At 47.1% G+C, this 20,375-nt stretch overlaps 1 protein-coding gene across 3 annotated transcripts in view; it reads left to right on the top strand.

Annotated features, from left to right (window-relative positions):
* The first annotated feature begins 3,263 nt into the window (after positions 1 to 3,263).
* The window catches only part of Klhdc4 (kelch domain containing 4), a 40,630-nt gene continuing 23,518 nt past the window's right edge, over positions 3,264 to 20,375 (top strand). Inside the window, exons 1-4 of one of the 3 annotated variants that reach the window (XM_005335437.5) lie at positions 3,264 to 3,437; positions 10,616 to 10,707; positions 13,511 to 13,589; positions 14,866 to 14,964. In XM_005335437.5, coding sequence (XP_005335494.1) covers positions 3,339 to 3,437; positions 10,616 to 10,707; positions 13,511 to 13,589; positions 14,866 to 14,964 — 369 coding nt within the window. In that variant the 5' untranslated portion in view covers positions 3,264 to 3,338. The remainder of the gene's footprint in view (positions 3,438 to 10,615; positions 10,708 to 13,510; positions 13,590 to 14,865; positions 14,965 to 20,375) is intronic. The other 2 variants (XM_078032796.1, XM_078032797.1) reach the window with 2 other exon arrangements.

Below are 20,375 nucleotides of genomic sequence, written 5' to 3'. Positions count from 1 at the left end.
GACAATTTAGCAACTACTAAAGCTCCCTCAAGAAGAAACAATCTGGGCAGCCCCATATCTGTTAAAGAAAATGGATCTGCAGTTAGAAAACTTCCCCCAAAGGAAACTCCAGGCCAAGTTGGTTTCACTGGTGAATTCTCCTAAGCACCCAAGCAGAAGTAGTATTGATTCTGTACCAACTATGGGTGGATATCATTGATTCTATACCAACTAGAGATGCGTGGTATTGATCCTATACCAACTACATGTTCTATATCTACTATAGCAAAACTATTTAACAAAACCCAACATCTATTTCTCGTAAGAACTCTTGAAAAATAAGGAATAACAGAGAACTTTCTCATCCAGGTAACGGTCGTTATCATGCCTCTCAACAGCTGACAGGCGGGATGTCTAGAGGGGGTGGCTGGGCTTCTTGCTCCCGGTCTCACTAAGCTGGCACTGAGGCACTGCCTGCCCTGTGCTCACGATGACTCAGGTCCTCCTCCGAGCTCCTGTGGTGGTGGTGGTGGCAGAACTGCCTTTCCCAGTTGTAGGACTCAGGTTGCCACCCCTGGCTAGCTGTCAGTCCTGGATCTGCCACGTTCCTCGCAACAGAAACACTCAGGGTCACTCCAGGGGAACTGGGCTGCAGGAAATCACCACACAACAGACAGGGACACCTTGTCCTTTGGGGTCCTGTGACGGCTCCTCTGACCTTACGGGTCTGCAGAAAGAGAGAGGAGCACAAGCCGAACCCTTTATTGGGAAAAAGACATTCAAATGAGGCTAGGGGTAAAATTACAAGGGAACAGGTGAGTGAAGCTCAGCCCCTCTGGTGCCGCCTACTCCCAGAGCCACTCCCAGGGTCACACCTTATTATCCGAGTGAGGAAATAAATAAAACAAAGACATTGTGTCCACCTACAACTAAAAAAATTAAAGAAAAAAGTACCAAAACATGAAAAGATACCCAGATATTTAGATATTAAAAACACCCCATAGGGGCTGGGGATGTGGCTCAAGCGGTAGCACGCTCGCCTGGCATGTGTGCGGCCGGGTTCGATCCTCAGCACCGCATATAAAATCAACGATGTTGTGTCTGCCAAAAACTGAAAAATAAATATTTTTTTTTTTTTTTTTTTTTTTCTTTTTTTTTAAAGAGAGAGTGAGAGAGAGAGGGGGACAGAGAGAGAGAGAGAGAATTTTAACATTTATTTATTTTTTCTTAGTTCTTGGCGGACACAACATCTTTGTTGGTATGTGGTGCTGCTGAGGATCGAACCCGGGCCGCACGCATGCTAGGCGAGCGCGCTACCGCTTGAGCCACATCCCCAGCCCCCTGAAAAATAAATATTAAAAAAAAAAAAAAACATCCCATAAAGCTGAGAATTTGCTTCCAGGCACTATGGAGCAATAAGACTGAATTTACCTTTTTCCCTTAAAATACTGAAAAACTGGGTGTAATATATGAAACAATGGCTTTGATTTTGTTTCTCTTCCCCGCCTCCCCTTTTTTTGGTATGGGGGAATTGAACCCACTTAACCACTGAGCCACACCCCCAGCCCTCTTTTTGTATTTTATTTAGAGACAGGGTCTGGCTAAGTTGCTAAGGCTGGCTTTGAACTTGCCACCCTCCTGCCTCAGCCTCCCAAGCCACTGGGATTCCAGGTGTGCGCCACTGTGCCTGGCTCCTTCTCTACTTTCTTATTCTTTGTTTTATTTTACAAAGCATTTGGGGAGCATCTTCATATGTTTGTTTCACTAGAACAGAATCTCCCTGAAGCTGGCAGCTAGGTCTTGTGTTTGGTATGTCATGTGGTGTAGTACATGTCCCACGTGTTGCAGTATTCAACTGATGTTGTTAAATGATTGTCAGTCAAGTCAGAATCATGACCTCACTCAACAGCATGTAGACTCTAAAGTTTGTACATTGCTTTTGATGTTTTGTTATTTCACTTGATTCTCTCAAGATTTCTGTGTGGTAGGGGCTGGTTTATTATTTTCATTTTCCATGTGGGAAATGTGTGAAGAACCGTCTCATCTATCCCACCCCTGGGTGACTCTTCCAGGCTTGATGATCATTGTGAAGGTAAAAAGTTGGCATTTAGTCTGTCCTTAAGAATTTCTTTTGTTTTCTGAACTTCTACTTGGAAGCAGCAGAGGGCGCCTGACCACATAAAAGATAGTCTAAAAACATATTACCCTGGAGAATCCATTGTCAAAAATTGTGACTATCACTAAATTAGGGGCCTGTATTTAATCCTTTTATTATTTCAGGATTCTGATCTCACTTTAGATGTTCCATTCTACTCCTTTCTCAGTAATGAGAATTTCAATCTCACGTAAGTCACCATGACATGTGTAATCCAAGAGTCTTCCAATTTAGCTTCAAGATTCTTTCAGTTAATAAAAGTACTAAACCCTGCATCATCCTAAATCTTCTAAATACAGACTACACTCTTCCTTTTGCAGCTATGAAGAGGGGACCACTGTAATGCATTGCCAACGGACATGCTGTAACTGAAGGGCTGATTTGCTTCAAGTGCGTTGCCTTGAGGTGACCCAGTATTCTCGGAAAGCAAGGAAGGATTAGGGGTGTTCTCCAGGTCACAGCACCCTAGAGGGCATGCTCAGGACTTCAGTCTTCGGTAGTCCGTCTTGGGGATCATATCTGCGGCTGAGGTCAGGTTTTGTGAGTTCTCCGCAGCGCCCCACATCGCTCGTGGAGTGGTGGCAGCCTTAACCCAGCTCCCCCTTCTTCCTGTCGTCTTCCCAAACCTCACCGCCCTTTCTCGGCTCTTCAGTGTGAAGTGGCCGACCGGACCCAGGGCTGAGTCCTCTGGCAGCTCACGCACAAAGGAAGAAACCAGGAAATTCCGGTTCGCGCTTTCCCTTTGCCAACTGTCTTGCGTGTCCTTGTCCTTCGGTCGCCCCATTTCCTCGATTACAGCCCAAAGACGACGCCCGGGTGGAACTCGCTCGGCTCTTCCCACCGCCATTCCCGACCTCCTCGGGCTCACACCCTGGAAGGTTCCCAGCGCGGGGGGCGGACCAGCTTCTCGGCCTCAGGGCGACAGCGCCAGCCCCGCGCGGCCAGCGAGACGGCCCGGTCCCCGAGGAGCGCGGCAGCCCAAGGCCCGGCCCGCGGGGCGAGGAGGGCCGTCCACTCCGGCCGCGCCACCTCGCGCAGGCTCTCGGACCCGGGCGGACGACGGCGCCCCGCCCCGAGCTCACGCTACAGCCCCGCGCCGGAAGCGGCCGACCCACCGGAAGTGACGCCAACCGCGCGCGCGGAGCCCCGCTTCCGGCCGGCCGCGCTCCTTCCCTGGTGTGCTGGTTTCCGTGGCCGCAGCGCCATGGGCAAGAAGGGCAAGAAGGAGAAGAAGGGGCGCGGCGCGGAGAAGACGGCCGCCAAGATGGAGAAGAAGGCGTCCAAGCGCTCGCGGAAGGAGGAGGTGAGCGGACCGAGCCTGGGGAGCGGAGGGCCTGGGCCTCTCCTTCTCCTGAGGGGCAGGTAGTCCTGCACCAGCGCCCAGGAGCCAGCGCGTGGGGCCAAGTAACCGCGGCAGCCTCCGGAAATGTCGGGCATCCCGCCGAGTGGACGGCCACTCACTGCCCTGTTTCCCTGTCCTCCCGCCCCTCACCCGGGGACCTCAGTGCTGTCCGTGGGGGAGACTTGGTGCTTTCTGTTGACCTGTGCTCCAGGCCTCCCTCACTGAGGTGGTGGTCATGGCCGCGGTGTGGCGCGCGTTTGTGGCATGGCAGGACTGGGCTCTCTGGGCTTTCGCCCTCACAGCTGCCTGAGTTAGGTAGCACCGGCTCTTCCCCTGGACCGTTGGGAAGCCCGAGACAACAGGTCACACGCCCAGGAAGTGGTGGAGAGCTGGGATTTGACCAGATACTCCCAATCCAGTCCAGAGCTCTTGGCCACTCCTTCACACCTTTCTCCTTAAGATGCTCATCTCTCCATTTGCTCATTTGTCATATAATAGGTTGGTCTTTTCCTTTCAAATGGCTTTAAGCTCTAATAACCTAAGGTTCCTGACCAATTAGGTGCACAGGCTATGCAGGTCTGGGTTGGGTCTCTCCATTGCTACTAGCTGGACAGCCTCAGAGGAGCAGGACTTTCCTGCCTAGGGTTGTGGTATAGTCAGTTCATCTGTGTGACCTCTGAAAGCAGTGCTTGGTACTCAGAACCTCATCTTTATACATTTTGCTGGGACTCCCAGTTGTGCTGGGTAGATGATGATACCACTGTCTTCCACAGAGAGAGCTTCCCTCGGACCTTCCACGCAGTCTTGATTCTTTCTCAAAACAAACCCTTGGGGTCACTGGTCAGATGATCAGGCCAACCCCACAGAGGATGATCTCCTTGTCTTCAAGTTAGTTGTGCCATATAACACCTCGTTATGGGAGTGATGTCCCATCATTTCACAGTCCTGTAGATCCTCGAGAAGGCAGTGAAGTCTTGGAGGAAGCTGGGAATTCTGCCACGGAGCCCACATGCCTGACCACCTGGCTGATAGCTTGTCTCTGTCCTGGCCTCTGACACTTCTCCAACTCCCTCCCCAGGCTAACTCCTTCAGCCATACCACCTTTATTTTGATGTCTCAATTGCACCAAGTTCTTCCTGATTATGTTTTTTTTTTTTTCCTCACCTCTACCTGAGTCACATTCCTCGTGATTGGCTCTTTTCGACTTACAGCTTATCATCATCACCTGGAGAGACTCTCACTGACTACACTATCTGTACCACCCAGCCCCTGCTCCTTCCTGATTATCAGGAGCCTCAGCTGAGGCTAAGAGGTGCTGCCAGAGTAGTAGGAACAAGTGCTGCTGATGAGGGTTCAGCATGCAGGCATGTGGTGGGGCTGCTGGAGAACTGGGGATGGTGGGAGATGCCCCACCCTGTCCTTATGATTGGTGACACTGCCCCTCCCAGCTGTACACATTTTCCTATGTCTGGGAAATCCGGACAAAGCCTGACTCCCAACAAGAGGCACAGTGGGACTCCTTTGTCCCACTGAGATTGGGTTACTAACATGGGTGGCCTTGGTCTGTGGGGCACAGTGCCAGCTGCACACCAGGGCTACTCCCTATCCCACCCATTTCCCTCTTTGCAGCCCATTCCTTCTTCATCTTCCAATAGTCCCTTCTTCCTCCAGGTCTTCTGTAAACTTCCATTTGTTCAGTAAAATGTCTTGAGTGTAGAATACAGTATATTTTGTCAGGGACGTGGTGGTCCTTGGATGGCTGCAGATAACTGACACAAAGGAGCAGAACCATGGGTGCTTCCATGGCCTGCTGGTGAGCATAGATTGGAGGAGCTACCTTTGGATTCCAGTTTGTATCCAGGAAAGTGAATGCTTAGCTCTCAGTCATATCTGAGAACTTCTTGTGGAAAAACTTCCTTCTCCCCAGGAAGACGGCCTTGAGAATGGTCATGGTAGTAGTATTTGTCAAAGAAAGGGTGGGGAGGATGTTATCTGAGTTGTTCTTTGCCGCAAAGGTGGGCAAATAAGCTGTGACTGAATCATAATGATAGTTTTAGTGTCTCAAATGGAGACAGGGACCACCAGAGAGAGGGCAAAGGTGCAGCGGGCCTTCGATCCTGGCCTGTCAGCAGGCCCAGGAGGCTTGGTGTGAGCCACCCTCCGCCAGTATCAGCTTTGCATTGTTGATGTCAGGGTGCCCTGTGTGTGTTCTCATGTCTTTAGCATAGGGCAAAAACACCTGAGTTGAGTGCGATTACCATTCCCACCCCTGCAAATCACCAGTGAAACCTCTCTTGTTCAGAGAGCCAACCTGATGTCATCTTGTTGGCGCTCAGTCTCCTCTCCTAAATGGTAGCCCCAATATTGCCTGCAGTTCCCAGTCGCCTGTGTGCTTTCCCACCCGACTCAGATTGACTTTTGGTCATCACATCAACAGATCCCAGTTCCAGCCAGGTGTGGTGGTGCACATCTATAATCCCAGCTACTCAAGAGGCTAAGGCATGAGGATCCTGAGTTTGAGGCCAGCCTGGGCAACTTAGTAAGACTGACTTAGGAACAAATAGAAAGCTAGGGATGTCGCTCAATGGCAGAGCTACCCTGAGTACCACGTACCTTTAAAAAAAAAAAAAAAAAAAAAAAAAGGATTCCAAAAGATCCCAGTGTCTGCCTCTGGGCATCATTTTGGTGTCTGGTAGGACACTGTGAGAGGAACATGGAACTCCCTAATGCAATATTACTGTGACAGTGTGGCCACCCAGGTCTTTTTTCCGGAATAGTTGCTTTGACAAGAGATCTGCCCTCCAGTTTTCCCTAGTCACTTTGTTTCTTCCTGCAGGCAGGGCTTCCCCTCCCCTCCTGATCTTGCAGGCATAGCTCCCCATCTGTTTTCTTCACTTCCCTACTCTCCTGCTTTCTCTCTTTTCTCTCTTTGTGTCTTATTCTATTTTTCAGTCCCTGCTCACATCAGGGCACAGGTGTGCAGAAGCCTCTGTGATACTGGGAGTCAGCATCCCTGACACAGGAGGCTCTTATCAGGGCTAAACACCCTGGCAGCTGCTAACTAGAACACAGGTCTGGTCCCCAAAGTAGTTGGCAGGTCCACGTGAAAAGGGGGGTTTGAGTCCCCTGGCATGTAGGAAGCAGGGGAGTTTGAGAGCCCTAGACTCCTCACCTTTTCTTTCTCTAGGGAGAGGAATCCTATTTATTTTTCAAAACTGGGTGGCACCACAAGGACTAGGACCTCTTGGTCATAAACAAACTCTCAATGACCTGCTCTCACAGGTCCTTTCCCATCAAGGCTGAATTCAGGGTCGTCTGCCCTTTCTGCCCCTCTGATGCCTTCCTTCCATTGCCATCTCCTTAGTGGCACCAGTCCCCTCCTGCCCCTCCACTCCACCCTGAGAAACCAGCCCTGACCTTTCCTGGGAGACTTTATTCTTGGACAAAATTAGGACCAGCTAATGGGGTTTATACTCTTGAGAGAAGTACCTAATGGAGAAGGAAGTCTCAGTGGTGTGTCTGTCCTTTTCCTAACAGATTTGGATTATGTGAGGAAAAATTCTGGGATGAATTCATAAAGCTAATTCATCTCGGCTTACCTGGGGAGATGTGATGGTAGACCTGGCTCATTGTTGCCCTGCAGGTGGGAGGCTAGAATTAGATGCTAAGGAATAGGCGTGGCTGATGGGTATGTATCATCCCCCAGGTGGCAGCGTATGCAAGGCAGGCAGCGATGCCATCCTAGGTGTTACAGCTTTGCTGTCCATAGGGAGTAGACAGAGCACTCTGTCACCTGCTTTGCAGAGGGCAGGAAGCGATACACGGTTAAACCTGTGAATTGTGACAGAGTCCAGTTGCATTCTTTTTTTTTTTTTTTCCTTTTTAGTTGTAGATGGACACAATACTTTATTTACTTGTGTGGTGCTGAGGATTGAACGCAGTGCCTCACACATGTGAGGCAAGCACTCTGCCACTGAGCCACAACCCTCATCCTAGCTGCATTCTTAAACAGGCTGACAGAAGGTTTCAGAAAATACACTCTCCCTCTGACTCAGCAGAGAGAGAGACCCTGATAGTCATGGCTTCAATCTCTCAATCAGCCCCAGATATTAGGAGAAAATTGCAAAAATTAGAACAGGGACATCAAACATCTGTAGCTACTCTGGTTAATGAGGCCTTGAAGGTATTTAATAATAGAGACAGGGCAGAAGCAAACTGGGGTAAGTTATTGGCTGAAAAAGAAACAAAACCCCCAGCTTTTAGCTGCCCTATTATAGTCCCCTCCAGGTGACCTTAAGAAACAGGCCTCTCAGAAGGTTGGAAGTCATTGATAGCCCCTGGGGCCCACTCAGTATGCTTACTGACACCAGAAAGGCCATAGGCAGTGGGAGTTCCCTGGTCGTCCAGATCGGGCGCACCTGGGTGGCACCCCAGCTCAAGGCCTCTGTGGGCACTGCTGGAAGATGAATCTGGGGGAGTGATGGGCCTGAGCATTGCTGCAGCTCCACATCAGTCTTGCTCACTGTGGTGGGTAGGAAAAGTAAGTCACTTGTCCACCTAGAGCTGTCTCTTCTGTCCTGCCTCAGCTTGCTGGTCGTCTTCAAGCCTGGATGTTCCATGGTAGGAATAGATGGTGGACCTCAGTGGAGACACTTCACTTTTCTTCTTACTTGCAAAATGGCTCTCCAGCTGCCTCCCATTCCTATCTTTATGTTCCAGAATGTCCTGTCCTTTTGTTAGGAAAGAACCTACTAAAAAGATTAGGAGCAAGCATCTCATTAACTAGAAGCCAGATTCAGGTAGAAGAGCCCCAGTGCCAGGCATTCCTCTGGGGTGGACTCTAGTGATGGCTCTCTCAGTAGAGAGACCTGTACATGAAGCGTGGGAGAGAGACAGACGGAGCTTCCCACTGGGCTCCAGGTGCCAGAGGGTCTGACCAGGTAAAGACAGCTGGTTACACCCCTGCCTTGGCCTTCCCAACTTAGAAGTCCTTTTATATGTGACATTTGTGAAAGGCTGGGTTTAGCTTTAAGGGTTCTAACCCCCAAATTGTGCCTGTAGCCTATTCTCTAAGCAGATCCAGTGATATCATCAGTACTGCAGTCAACCAGACCTAGAAGATGGCCTCTTGACAATGCTGAGGTTGAGCGGTTTGTAGATGGGAGTAGTTTTTAAAAGGGCATCAAAATGACCACCCTGCAAGTATTTGGGCTCTCTGCCAAAAATTCCCTACACTCCCTATGTGTACTTCCCTGTGTGCTCTTCTAGTTACCACCCTCCCTGTCTCCACCATAGCCAGGCTCCCAAATAGTAGTGCACAGCGTCTTCCTGCCTTACCATCATTAGTCAGCCAGCTCTTAATTGAACTCTTAATTGGTCACACTTTGACCTGCCTGCATCTCTCTAATAATTAGTCTTGGCAAAAAAAAAGTTTACCTCATCTCAAACCCAGAAGGGCGGCTTTGGTCCTCTGTTACTTGATTCCTCTTAAATGGTGTGATCAGCTACCCACTTCTTAAAACTTTGGATTTCCTTGGTTTCTGTGACATCTATCTGTTTCCTTTGTTTTACCTTATTTAGTAAACTTCCCTGCTTGGTATTGTGCTAGGTGTCTGGGATGCAAAGATGTTATAGCCATAGATCATTCAGGACTAAGAGGTTTAGGCAGATTTCTGAAATTTTCCTACCCTTTTCAGGTTATTTTGCTGCCTTTTTGTTTCTCAGCACTATGTGGAAATGCTTTAAAGACACTGCTCAGAAAGATGGAGGTTCAGTAAGCCTAGCCTTGGAGACAACAGGGACTGCGCAGAAAGGAGCTTCCAGGGAGAACAGAGCTGAGAGACTGAGTGGACAGTTGACAGATGGAGGTGGCAGGAAAGACAGACCCTTGCATCAGAGCAGCCTCAGGGCCATAACTTGGAAAAATCTCTGTGCATTCCTTGACCTCAAGAACTATCTCTAGTGTGCGCTCTGGGCAGGGTATACCTCTGAGCTACACTCCTGGCCTGAGACTGTTTCTGGTTTCAAAGATTGTGTTTTCCCTGAACAGATAAAGCCTGCAGGTTAAGAAGGTTGAGTGAGATTGGCTTGGAATTTAAGGGATTTGTGTGACCTTCTTGGGTGCTGGAGATTGAAGACGTTCCCTAAAGTGTGCTGGACAGGGTGGACCTCGGCAGTGCTCACTTTCCTGGGCTGTCCCTTAGAAAGAATCTGAGATGATGTGATCCAGAGAACAAGGCACACTTCGTTAACTAGGTCATTGATCGTTGTCCTGTGTCAGCTTCCTGTGTCCTCCTTGTGCTTAGTAGACTTTTTAAAAGTTGCTGTTTATCTGACCTGTGCTGAGGAAAGGGGTTTGGGTAACTTTTGAGGCCCATGGAGCTGTGTGCAGAGGCCAGTGTTGGGTTGGTAAGAGGGAGGTTGCTCTGAAAGTGTCTTAAGTGCTAGAAGGACATCTGAACTTCCAGCTCTGCAGAATGTGGGAACAAAGTGTGCGAGCCGGAGGAATGAAAGAGGCAGATCCCAGGTCTCAGTGCGAACAAGGTGAGGGAGTGCGTTTGCGAGGAGACTGCAGGCCGCTTTCCAGATGACTGGCCTTGCACCAGCTGTGGGAGTGGGGTGTACTTGGTGCCTGCAGGGAGTGAGGGCTGGGCAGGGCGGAAGACTGGCCTCCAGAGCTGCCCAGCTGTGCCAGTGCATCAGCACCTCAGCTTTAGGTCTGCGGCCACAGCTGGCAGTAGGGGTCTCTGAGCCTCTATGCAGGCCCTGTCCCAACCTGACTCTAATGCTTCTCTGTTGGAGCTCATATTTTATCATGGGGGTAGGTGGGGGTGTGAACAGGACAGACAAGATCAAGACAAAGACCAGGTACTGTTATCAAACGGGGCAGGCGGGGGCACCCTGGGCCTGGGTGCTGAAGTTAAGGTGGACAAGTGCTCCACCACTGGGCTGTGTCCCCAGCTCTGTGTTTTCTGAATGTGTTCAGCCCTGTGCATTTCAAACCCAGGGAGAGCAGGTTGTGATTCACAGATGTGACTGGACCAGTCTGATCCAAGTGACCTTGGAGGAAAGCTGGCCAGGCTTTTGGCTCCATGGCAGGTTCTAGAAAGAGTCTCATGTTGGCTGCTTGTGTGCCCTAGGAAGACCTGGAAGCCCTGATAGCCCATTTCCAGACACTGGATGCCAGGAAGACCCAGGTCACCGAGACACCGTGTTCCCCGCCCTCTCCACGGTAAGCGTGCAGGCTTCCCTGCCTTCTAGTTCTGTTTCCCTCTCTTCCCTAAGTTGGAAAGTGACTTGACATGGATACATGTTCTCAGGAATGGTTGAGCACTCTGAACATTTCCCATGAGCACTTGCTGTGGGTCACTTGCCTCTGCAAAGCTGGGGACAGGCTGTGAGCTCTGCTGTCCTGTAGGGGCCTGGGGGTATGGCTCAACACAGCTGCTCCTCTTAGAGTGGGTTTGAAGGCACTATAGTTGGTGGCACCCATGGGTGAGTATCACCCCCCCCAAGCTATTGTTTGGCTTTGAAGGTTTTTAAAAGTGTTTTAAAACATCACAGGTGTTTGTTCTGATGCCTTTAAGTTCTCACATGAAGCTTATTAGATATACATTGCCATTTTTTTTTGAGAGAGAGAATTTTTTTTAATATTTATTTTTTTTAGTTTTCAGCGAACACAACATCTTTGTATGTGGTGCTGAGGATCGAACCCGGGCCGCACGCATGCCAGGCGAGCGCGCTACTGCTTGAGCCACATCCCCAGCCCCCTACATTGCCATTTTAAGTGAGCGTATTAATGGTGAAGGAAATCTCAGGTCTCTTGCAGGACTTCAGACACCCATGGATAGAGCTGGTGTGGGCTGAAATGAGCAGGCATTGGTTTCCCTCTGGCTGCTTCCTCCTAATTTCTGAGTGCTGATTATTTTCTACTTCTGTCTGGGACCCTCTGCTTCTTTGTTGGTTACTCACAGAGCAGAGGCAGGACATTGAGTGCATCAAGCTCTTTAGTTCCTAACCTAGGGAGGCCCAGCATTCTTATGAGAAGATGTTGCAGCCTTCAGAGTAGGGAAACGTGTAACTGCCAAACACGTAACCTAGGCTTGTTTTGTTCACTTGAGGAATGTTTGCTTCAGTCCTCAGAATGAGATGCAGCTTGCAGGTCCCGCCTGGTGGCGTGTCAGCCTGGGCCAGTCTTCAGGAAGTTGGCTCTGCTGTGTGGTCTTTGCCTCAGCAAAGTCAGGACTGGCTCTGTGCCTGCATCCCTGGGCCCTTGGGCTGGTGGCAGGGTGCAGTGAGCCCCTGAGCAGAGTGCTGGTGGTGGAGCAGCCCCAGGCACACATCCTGTTGTTGTATAGTTCATTCTGCTGGGGACTGGGTTTTATTTTTCCTTTAGTTGGTATGTTTTCTTTGGTAGATGGACATTTTCATTTGAGTGGTTGAAGCAGATTGGATATTTTTAAGGCTTCTTTGTGGGTACTGGCGCTCCTGAGGAAAGCTACTTGGAACATGGGTTGTTACTATTATTAGTTTTGATGATGTTTTAGAACTTTTTCTAAAGAAAAAGCTTGTCCCAAAAGTCAGATTAAATGCCAAGTATATAAAGTGCTGGCTGTCCCTGTGCCAGCTGGGCGTGCCTGCCAGGCAGAGGGAGCTGGTGTTGGATCATATGGTGAGATGAAGACCTTGTTTGGTAGCCTTCATAACTTCTGACCTCCGTCCTCTCAGCTGTGTATCATTAGGAACCCTTGACAGTTACAGGTTTCTAAGAAGCATGGCCCTGAGTGTGGCCTAGGGCCAAGGATGCTGCACTCACTGGGTGTCTGTACCTCTTGCTGCCTGCGCCTAGGTGGTGCCTGGGTACAGTGGGGCCTTGTTGCTACTTTCTGCTTTGGGCCTCATACAGATTCTTGTGTTAGATACTTTGCCACAGAAAACTAAGAGATGTTAAGAGAAAACAAAACAAAACAAAACTAGGGGTGAGTGGGAAGCATTGTTCTTTTCTAAAAATGTGTCATTGTAGTTGTGTGTGTGAGACACAGTTTGCCGTTTTAACCTTTTCTTCAGTTCTGTGGCGTAACTCGCATTCACAGTGCTGTGCAGCCATCTGCATGGCCGAGTATCACATCCTGCCCTGTACGAGACGGCTCCCTGTCCTGCTGCCATGCTTGCGTCGTCTCCTGGGCTGTGGAGGCTGTTCAGATGCTGGCACCACACCATGTTGGCACTGAGGCTTGGCCTTATCTACTTTGTGCTGGTGGATGCTTGTGAGCAGTGCTCTGGTGGACATGGCTGCAGGTGTTCCCTGGAGTTTCCACTTGGGGGCTGCCGATTCATGACGTAGCTCTGGATTTAGCTTCTGAGGGATGCCAGACTGTTCCCTTGCAGCTGCACTGTTTTAATACTGGTCTCTTTACTGGGAAATTTCCCAGACTGTGAAATCTTTCTGTGCATAATAAATCTCCAAGAGAAAAATAGAGGTTTCAGATTTCCCCAGTTGCTTGACTTTGAAATAATTTTCCCTTTGCGAAGCAGCTTCTGGAATGAGTAGTGTGGACCCACCTGGGGACTCCACTGTCAAGGATGCTGAGAGCAGGGCATTCTGCCACAGCCACGGCCTCTTGTCCTGCTTTCTACTGAAGTAGTCAGACTGTGTGTGCAGCTTCCCCAATGGCTATTATTTTGTCCTGTGTATGCAGGACATAGAGTTTGACATTTTCTTGGCAGAAGGCCCCTGGGACATACTGGGCTTTAGGAGCAGCTTTGATTATGATTTAAGGGGCTAGGCCCCCAACAGGGTAGGTCTAGCAGAGGCAGCGTGGTCAGAGGTCTGAGCTTCTGCCTGCCTGCTCATGTTTTCAGCCAGTTCTGAGTGAAGTGGCCCAGACCAGGGCTCTTCAGGTACATGAACCTGGTATCTGGCTGATGGCCTCAGGATGGCTCCAGGGCCTGCTGTCTCTGGTAAAGCATGCTCATGGAAAGGAGCCTGGCCTAGCATGGCGTGTGTGCTCATCTCTGCTTCATGTCTATTGCAGGTTAAATGCCTCCCTGTCCGCTCACCCTGAGAAAGATGAGTTAATCCTTTTTGGAGGTGAATATTTCAATGGCCAAAAAGTAAAGTATACCTTTTTTCTTTTCCTCTCAACTTTTCTTGGGTGTCATTTGAAGCATAGTTTGATATGAGCGTCACCTTCACGATCCTCTCTTACATCCTACTTCCTGGGTGTCAGGCCTGGTGCATCCTTGACAGTCACCAGGGCCAGTCGGGGACTGAGTGACTGCAGGCAGAGTTCTGCAGGGTGTTTGTCCCCAGCACTGCCTGCAGAGGTGGGCCTGCTTGGTTCTCTGGTGGTTGCCAGGACTGCTCTTCCTTGTGGTGGCTTTTCACGTTCCTACCCTTCAACTTTGGTTTCCGGTGCTGGGAATGGATCCCACAGGGCTGCGCACGCCAGGCAAGCTCTCTTCCACTGAGCTGTACATTTCCAGCCTTCAAGGTGGTTCCGAATGAAAAATAATGCTAATAAATTGTGGGGCTTTTATTTTTGAGTAGTCTAGAAAGCCCTGTGCATGAAGCAGAAAGCTGTGTTCACTTACCTCTGGCCTGCGAGGAGTTCTGTCAGTTCTTAGCCTTCTCTGCCTTTTCATGCATTCAAAAACTAGATTTGAGCTGGATGCAGTGGCATATGCCTGTAATCCCAGTGACTGGGGAGCTGAGGCAGGAGGATTGTAAGTTCAAGGCCAGTGTCAGCAACTTAGACCCTGTCTCAAAATAAAAAATAAAAACAATTGGGAATGAAGCTTAGTGGATTCAATCCCCAGTGCGCCAGATGAGTCAATCTGTCCCCAAAAAGTTAGGCTTGGGTTTGGAGAGTGAGGGTCTGGCTGATCAGCCAAGGCAACTGGTGCCTCAGAGCAGTAAACTGTGAGCATTTGGCTTCTGTCTGCAGGACCTCTGACTTTGTGGGAAAGAGCACCTAAAACAGCCCTTTTGTTTTCTACTTTCAGAGCAATGTTCAACAGTGACATGAGATGTCGGCACTCTATTATGAAATGGGCTGTGCATTAGATGGTTTGCTCAGCTGCGGGCAGATGTCAGTATTCTGGGCGCGCTTACGGCAGGCTAGCTCAGCTGTGATATGTGGTCGGTTGGGTGTGTCAAATGCCTTTTCACTCAGAGTGGCAAGCAAATTAACCTACAGCAAGTTGTGGGGCGGCTGTCCTATTGTCCCTGCAGATCTCAGGACCAGCGCCCTACCTGCCTGTGTTGGTTTATAGTCCGTTGTTGGAGGGGACAAGCTTTCTGGGGATTTGTCATAGTGTCCTCCCCACATGCTGTCACTTTCTTGGAGCATGTCATTCATGATACTGAGGTTCTTCTTCCTTCCCACAGACTCTTCTGTATAACGAGCTCTATGTCTACAACATTAAGAAGGACACTTGGACCAAAGTTGACATCCCTGGTCCACCTCCAAGGCGCTGTGCTCACCAGGTAACCAGTACTGACCATCCTCCTTCCTCCATCCTTCCCAGGCTAGAGCCAAGGGTAGACACTTGCAGAGTCTGTGGAGGACAGGTAACCTCGTACTGATCTTGGGCTCCGCTGTTTTCTAACCTGAACTCTTTACTAAGGTTCTTTGCTTATAGTTCTTTACATGTGAGAAGGGGAGGTGGGGTGAAGATCATGTGAAATACCCACGTGTGAACAACTCAAGTCTGGCCTGGCACATGATAGGCTAGTAAAAGGCTTGCTTCTCTTGTAAGTAAGAGAACCCTATAGGCCCAAGATCTGAACTAAATGTTGCACAGGAGGAGATGAGATATCCAGGAAAGGGCACTGGAGGAAGGAAGATAATTATTTTAGAATGAAGTGAGTCATGACAAAGAAGTAGTGTGGAGTTAGCCTGTTTCTGCTCTTTGCCTCCTAGGAAGGAGTTCCTGGGCTCCATGGTATGTGGGTCTGTCCATGGTCCTCGCTGCAGCTTTGCCCTGAGAGCAGTGGGGCTCGCTCGCTGCCCAGGAGGAAGGCAGGGAGCGGGTGTGAGGCACAGCTCTTCTGCCTGGACTGTGTCGGCAGATAGCTGGCTGCAGTGGAGACCTAGGAGTGAGAGAGAGTTGGTCTCCTGAGTCACTTGATGGTTGGTTCCCCCAAAGTAAACTGACCAAAACACACTGAAATGAAATTTATTTTCCATAAAGAAAGAATTTAAAAATTCCAGATGGGCCTGGCATACGAATGAACATGGTAATTTATGGGGAAGAGTCAACGTGTACACACTTTTATAAAATAAGTACAATTTCACTGTGTCCATTGAGCCACAGAAACTGTTGGCCTCCTGCTAAGCGACAGCTCCTGCCACTCATCTGTGCAGGCCTTGTAGGAGTCCACTGTGTCCTTGCTAAAGAGAGTTACTGAATGGCTTTTATATGCCAGGCCCCACTGTGGGTGCTGGGTTGTGGCCACAAGCCTTAGCTGTGTTCCTGTTTCTTGCCTCATGTGGTCCTGAGGGTGTGGGGCATGGATGGACTTGGCTGTCCCTCAGCAGAATCCCAGGCTGGTGGTAGAACCCATTCACAGCATGCTATTTTATGTTGGAGTCTATTGGTTGCTGCTTCTGGCCTTTGGGAAGAGGGTTGTGAACTTCAGGTTTTCCATTTATTCCAGTTAAAACCACAAGGAGGTCCAAATGCCTGGGACACAGACTCATGGGATGAGGAGGAAGTGGGTGCTGAAGGGAAGGCCTTGCTCTGTGCTCTGAGTTGTTGAGGCATGTACCAGGCGCTTGGTTCCGAGGCTGTGTTTGGCCTCCACTGGACCTGGAGAGTGGTGGTGGTTAGCTTGAGCAGAGCTTCAGGAGTGTTAGACACCTGTGTGCTACATATACATCCGGAAGGTGGTGTTTAAAACTGTTTGTTTACTTCTGACCAGGTACATAAATGGTCACACAGATGATAGCTGGGGGAGTAAACTCTTATCAGTAAGCTGGACAATGCCGAGAACAGATAGTGGTCAGGGAGCCAACTGTGGTCAGTTCCAGCCCAGGACACCTGGGTCTCCCCAGAAGGGCCAGGTTTGTCCTGAGGGCTGCATGATAGTTCCAACCAGACCTTCAAGTTATGTCCTCTAAAAGGAAAACACTTATCCTTATTTGGGAGGGATATCAGAGGAAACAGTTTTAGTGTGCTTTTAAGTCTTTTAATCCTCAGACTTCCTTCTTGACCCTGAACCTCTTATGTTTTAAGATAAATTTCTTCCTTTGGGTATCTCTTAGCAAATGATTGGTTTTTCTCCTACATCAGCATGATTCAGAGTACTGTGTGCTGGTGGTTAGGTCAGTTTTAACTGGCAGTGAGCTTATTAAGAGGGTCCTTCTGCCAGACAGTGGTCCATTCTGTTTGTTTAATAATTTCAAAATGGAAAGAACATTGAACTTGTCCTCAGTTGAAATTTTGAGGCTGCTTTGTTGTACTGGGGATCCCAGGGCCTCACACATACTAGGCATGCGTTCTACCATGGAGCCACGTCCCCAGCCTTAAAACCTTTGGGTTTGAATTATAAGCTCCTGTTGTTAGTGCTCTAGTTAGCCATTTCATTCTTCTGTTTTTTTCTTAATCAAAAAGTTTTCCTCCATGTTTTTCCTGTTTAATGACTGACAGGTCTATATAATGGTCTTTACCCTAGAGAGTTTGTTCAAGATATAACGGGCCAGATTATTTGAAATAACTAGAATTTCAGTCTGTGTCTTCCTGAACTAGAATTAACATGTGTTTTGAAAGTAGCATGGCTTCTCTGGTGTCTTTGACACGCACACAGACTGATTTCTGTGGGAAATCTGGGCAGGTGCTTGGCTCAGGCGTTCTTGGTGCTTTTGGAAGACTCCCCATGGGTGTATGTTTCTTTTGTGAGGGGGGGAGCTCTGTATTCCTCAATTCTTTTGGGATGACAAGTAGAGATTATGTTTTATCGTGCATTTCCTTAATAAGTAAAAAAGTAGTTTGGCAGAAGTACAGATTTAGTTTGTCATGGTTTATTTTTACTGTGCTCGTGGTAAGGGTCTTTCTGCAGGTGTGAGTGGAGAGTGGTCCCTGGGCTTTGCTCTTTAGTGGCCACTCGACAGCAAGCTTGGCTTCTTGAGCTCAACCGTTCTGCTTGTGTGGGTGGCCGTAGGTGACCACAGTCCTTTCTGTGAACCTTTAGGAGATGGTGCTGAAGTTGTGAAGTTTGTGGACATAATGACTCTATTGCCTTTCATCTAGCAACTCTGAAAACATTCTTTTTTTATTATTAGTTGTTGATGGACTTTATTTATTTATTTATATGTGGTGCAGAGAATAGAACCCAGTGCCTCACACATGTGAAGCAAGCGCTCTACCACTGAACCACAACCCCAGCCCTGAAAGCATTCTTGAAAGAAAGTAGAAAGGTTCCAGGATACTTAAAAATCTCAGCATTACATCCAAACAGAAACAGTGTTTTCTTTAAGAATTTCTTCTTTTTTTAAAAATTCTGATTTGTTTTATATGACAAAGGAATGCATTATAATTCATATTACACATAAAGAGCACAATTTTTCATATCTCTGGTTGTATACAAAGTATATTCAAAGTATATTCACACCGTTTGTGTCTTCATACATGTACTTTGGATAATAATGTCCATCTCATTCCACCGTCTTTCCTATCCCCGTGCCTTCTCTCTTCCCCTCCCACCCCTTTGCTCTATCTAGAGTTTTAATTATTTTTATGTGGTGCTAAGGCTCAAACCCAGGGCCTCGCACGTGCTAGACAATTGTTCTACCACTGAACACAACCCCAGCCCCTGATGTTGGTTGTTTTAATCAATCATAGTAATAACCATTATTTATCAGGTGGCTAGTGTGTGCCCAAATCTGTTAAAACACTTCATGAACTAGATTTCTTTTTATAGTCATGTTTGTTGAGATATAATTTAAATTACAATTTGTCCTATTTAGTTTTATAGTTATATGAATTTCAACAACACAAATATTAAAAAATGACAACATATATAATGGATATATAGTACTACAGTCAAGATACAGAATGTTACCTTGTTCTCCTTTCTTTTTTTAAAATAAATAAATAAATAATAAATTATTTGATATTTATTTAAATATATTTAAATAAATAAATAATAAATAAATTGACCCAATGGATTATCAATATAATTTGCAAAGAAAATAATTGTTAGATAGGTCATGTTCATTTTGTTTGTCCTAATAATTCTTTGGAATGTAATGTCTATTTAACACATAGCACACCTCAATTCAGATGAGACACATTTCAAATACTCAGTGGCCTCATGTAACCAGTGGCTGCCATGTTCCCTCTTTTCTCCATCTTTCACTTTTGGTGAGACATATGCTGTAGGCTGCATGATAAGTCCCCTGTTATGTGGTGTCTTGTTGAGTTCCTTCAGAAAGGGACACCAAAGAGATGAACTTAGAATATTCTAAAGTAGAATGAGGTGATCTATTCTTCCCTAGAAGACTATTAGACTGTTAAGTTGGTTTCTTCATGCTTCAGTTAGGTCACCTCTACAAGGTTTTCATAATGGCTCTCTCTTCTTTCACCTCCTACCTCTCCAAGTCTACAGAAGGAAAGGTGCTTCACAAAATTTGTTGGTTTCCCTCAACCTTGCCCTTATCTTTATAAATACCTTATTAAACAATTTTTACCCTGATTGATCTCTTTCATCCTTGACTCTTGGATAATGGTTTTTTTAATTATAAGAAAGTAAGATATACCTCATCTCATATCACAGGCAATGTATATACACATACCAGATTAATTATATGTTAAAATATTACGCATAGAATGCTAAAACTTTTAAAAGAAAATATTTGGTAACTTTGCGAAGAGAAGTGGAAAATTAAAAAATAAACAAAAACCTGAAAAATCAGATGACATTGTAGTTAAAATTTTTATGTGTAAAAATTTATCAAAAATGGTTGAGAGACACGAATTGTATTGCCGGTCATGTTTGTTTGTTATTTAGCTTGACTTGGTTTCTGCTTTGATGGCTTTTCCTTTACTGTAGTTCTTCCCTTTGCAGATTTTCATTGTTTTCTTCATTTCCTCCTCGTGGAATATTTTGCCAAAAATGTTCTGTACTGCAGGCTTTCTTGCTGTAAATTCTTTTAGCCTTTGTTTATCATGGAAGGTTTTTATTTCATCATCAAATTTGAAGCTTAATTTTGCTGGATGTAAGATTCTTGGTTGGCATTCATTATCTTTTAGAGCTTGGTGTATGTTGTTCCAGGATCTCCTGGATTTCAGAGTCTGGGTTGAAAATTCTGCTGAGATCCGAACTGGTCTTCCCTTATAAATAATCTGATTTTTCTCTCTTGTGGCCTTTAAAATTCTATTTTTAATCTGTATACTGGGCATTTTCATGTGTCTTGGTGTAGATCTGTTGTAATTTTGTACACTTGGTGTCCTATAGGCCTCTTGTATTTGTTTTTCTAGTTCATTCCTTATGCTTGGAAAATTTTCTGATATATTTCATTGAAGAGATTGTGCATTCCTTTGGTTTGAATCTCTGAGCCTTCCTCTATCCCAGTGAATTTAAATCTGGTCTTTTGATGGTATCCCATAATTCTTGGATGTTCTGTTTGTGATTTCTTATCTTCACTGTGAGGTCAACTTTATTTTCAAGATTGTATATTTTATCCTCATTGTCTGAGGTCCTGTCTTCCAGGTGGTCTAGTCTGTTGGTAATACATCTGTTGAGTTTTTAATTGGCTTATTGTTTCTTTCATTTCAAGGATTTCTGTTTTTCCCCCAGTAATCTTTCTTTCTTCAAGTAATCTCTTGCAGCCTGTGTTTGTTCTCTTATCTCTTTGTTTTTGCCTGTATCTGCTCCCTTAGGTCATTCTTTAACTC

Source organism: Ictidomys tridecemlineatus, chromosome 15, assembly GCF_052094955.1.
Source record: "Ictidomys tridecemlineatus isolate mIctTri1 chromosome 15, mIctTri1.hap1, whole genome shotgun sequence".
In the NCBI taxonomy this organism is placed as follows: domain Eukaryota; kingdom Metazoa; phylum Chordata; class Mammalia; order Rodentia; family Sciuridae; genus Ictidomys; species Ictidomys tridecemlineatus.
The sequence above is the reverse complement of the archived record's forward strand: the minus strand, read 5'-3'. Positions and strand labels throughout refer to the sequence as shown.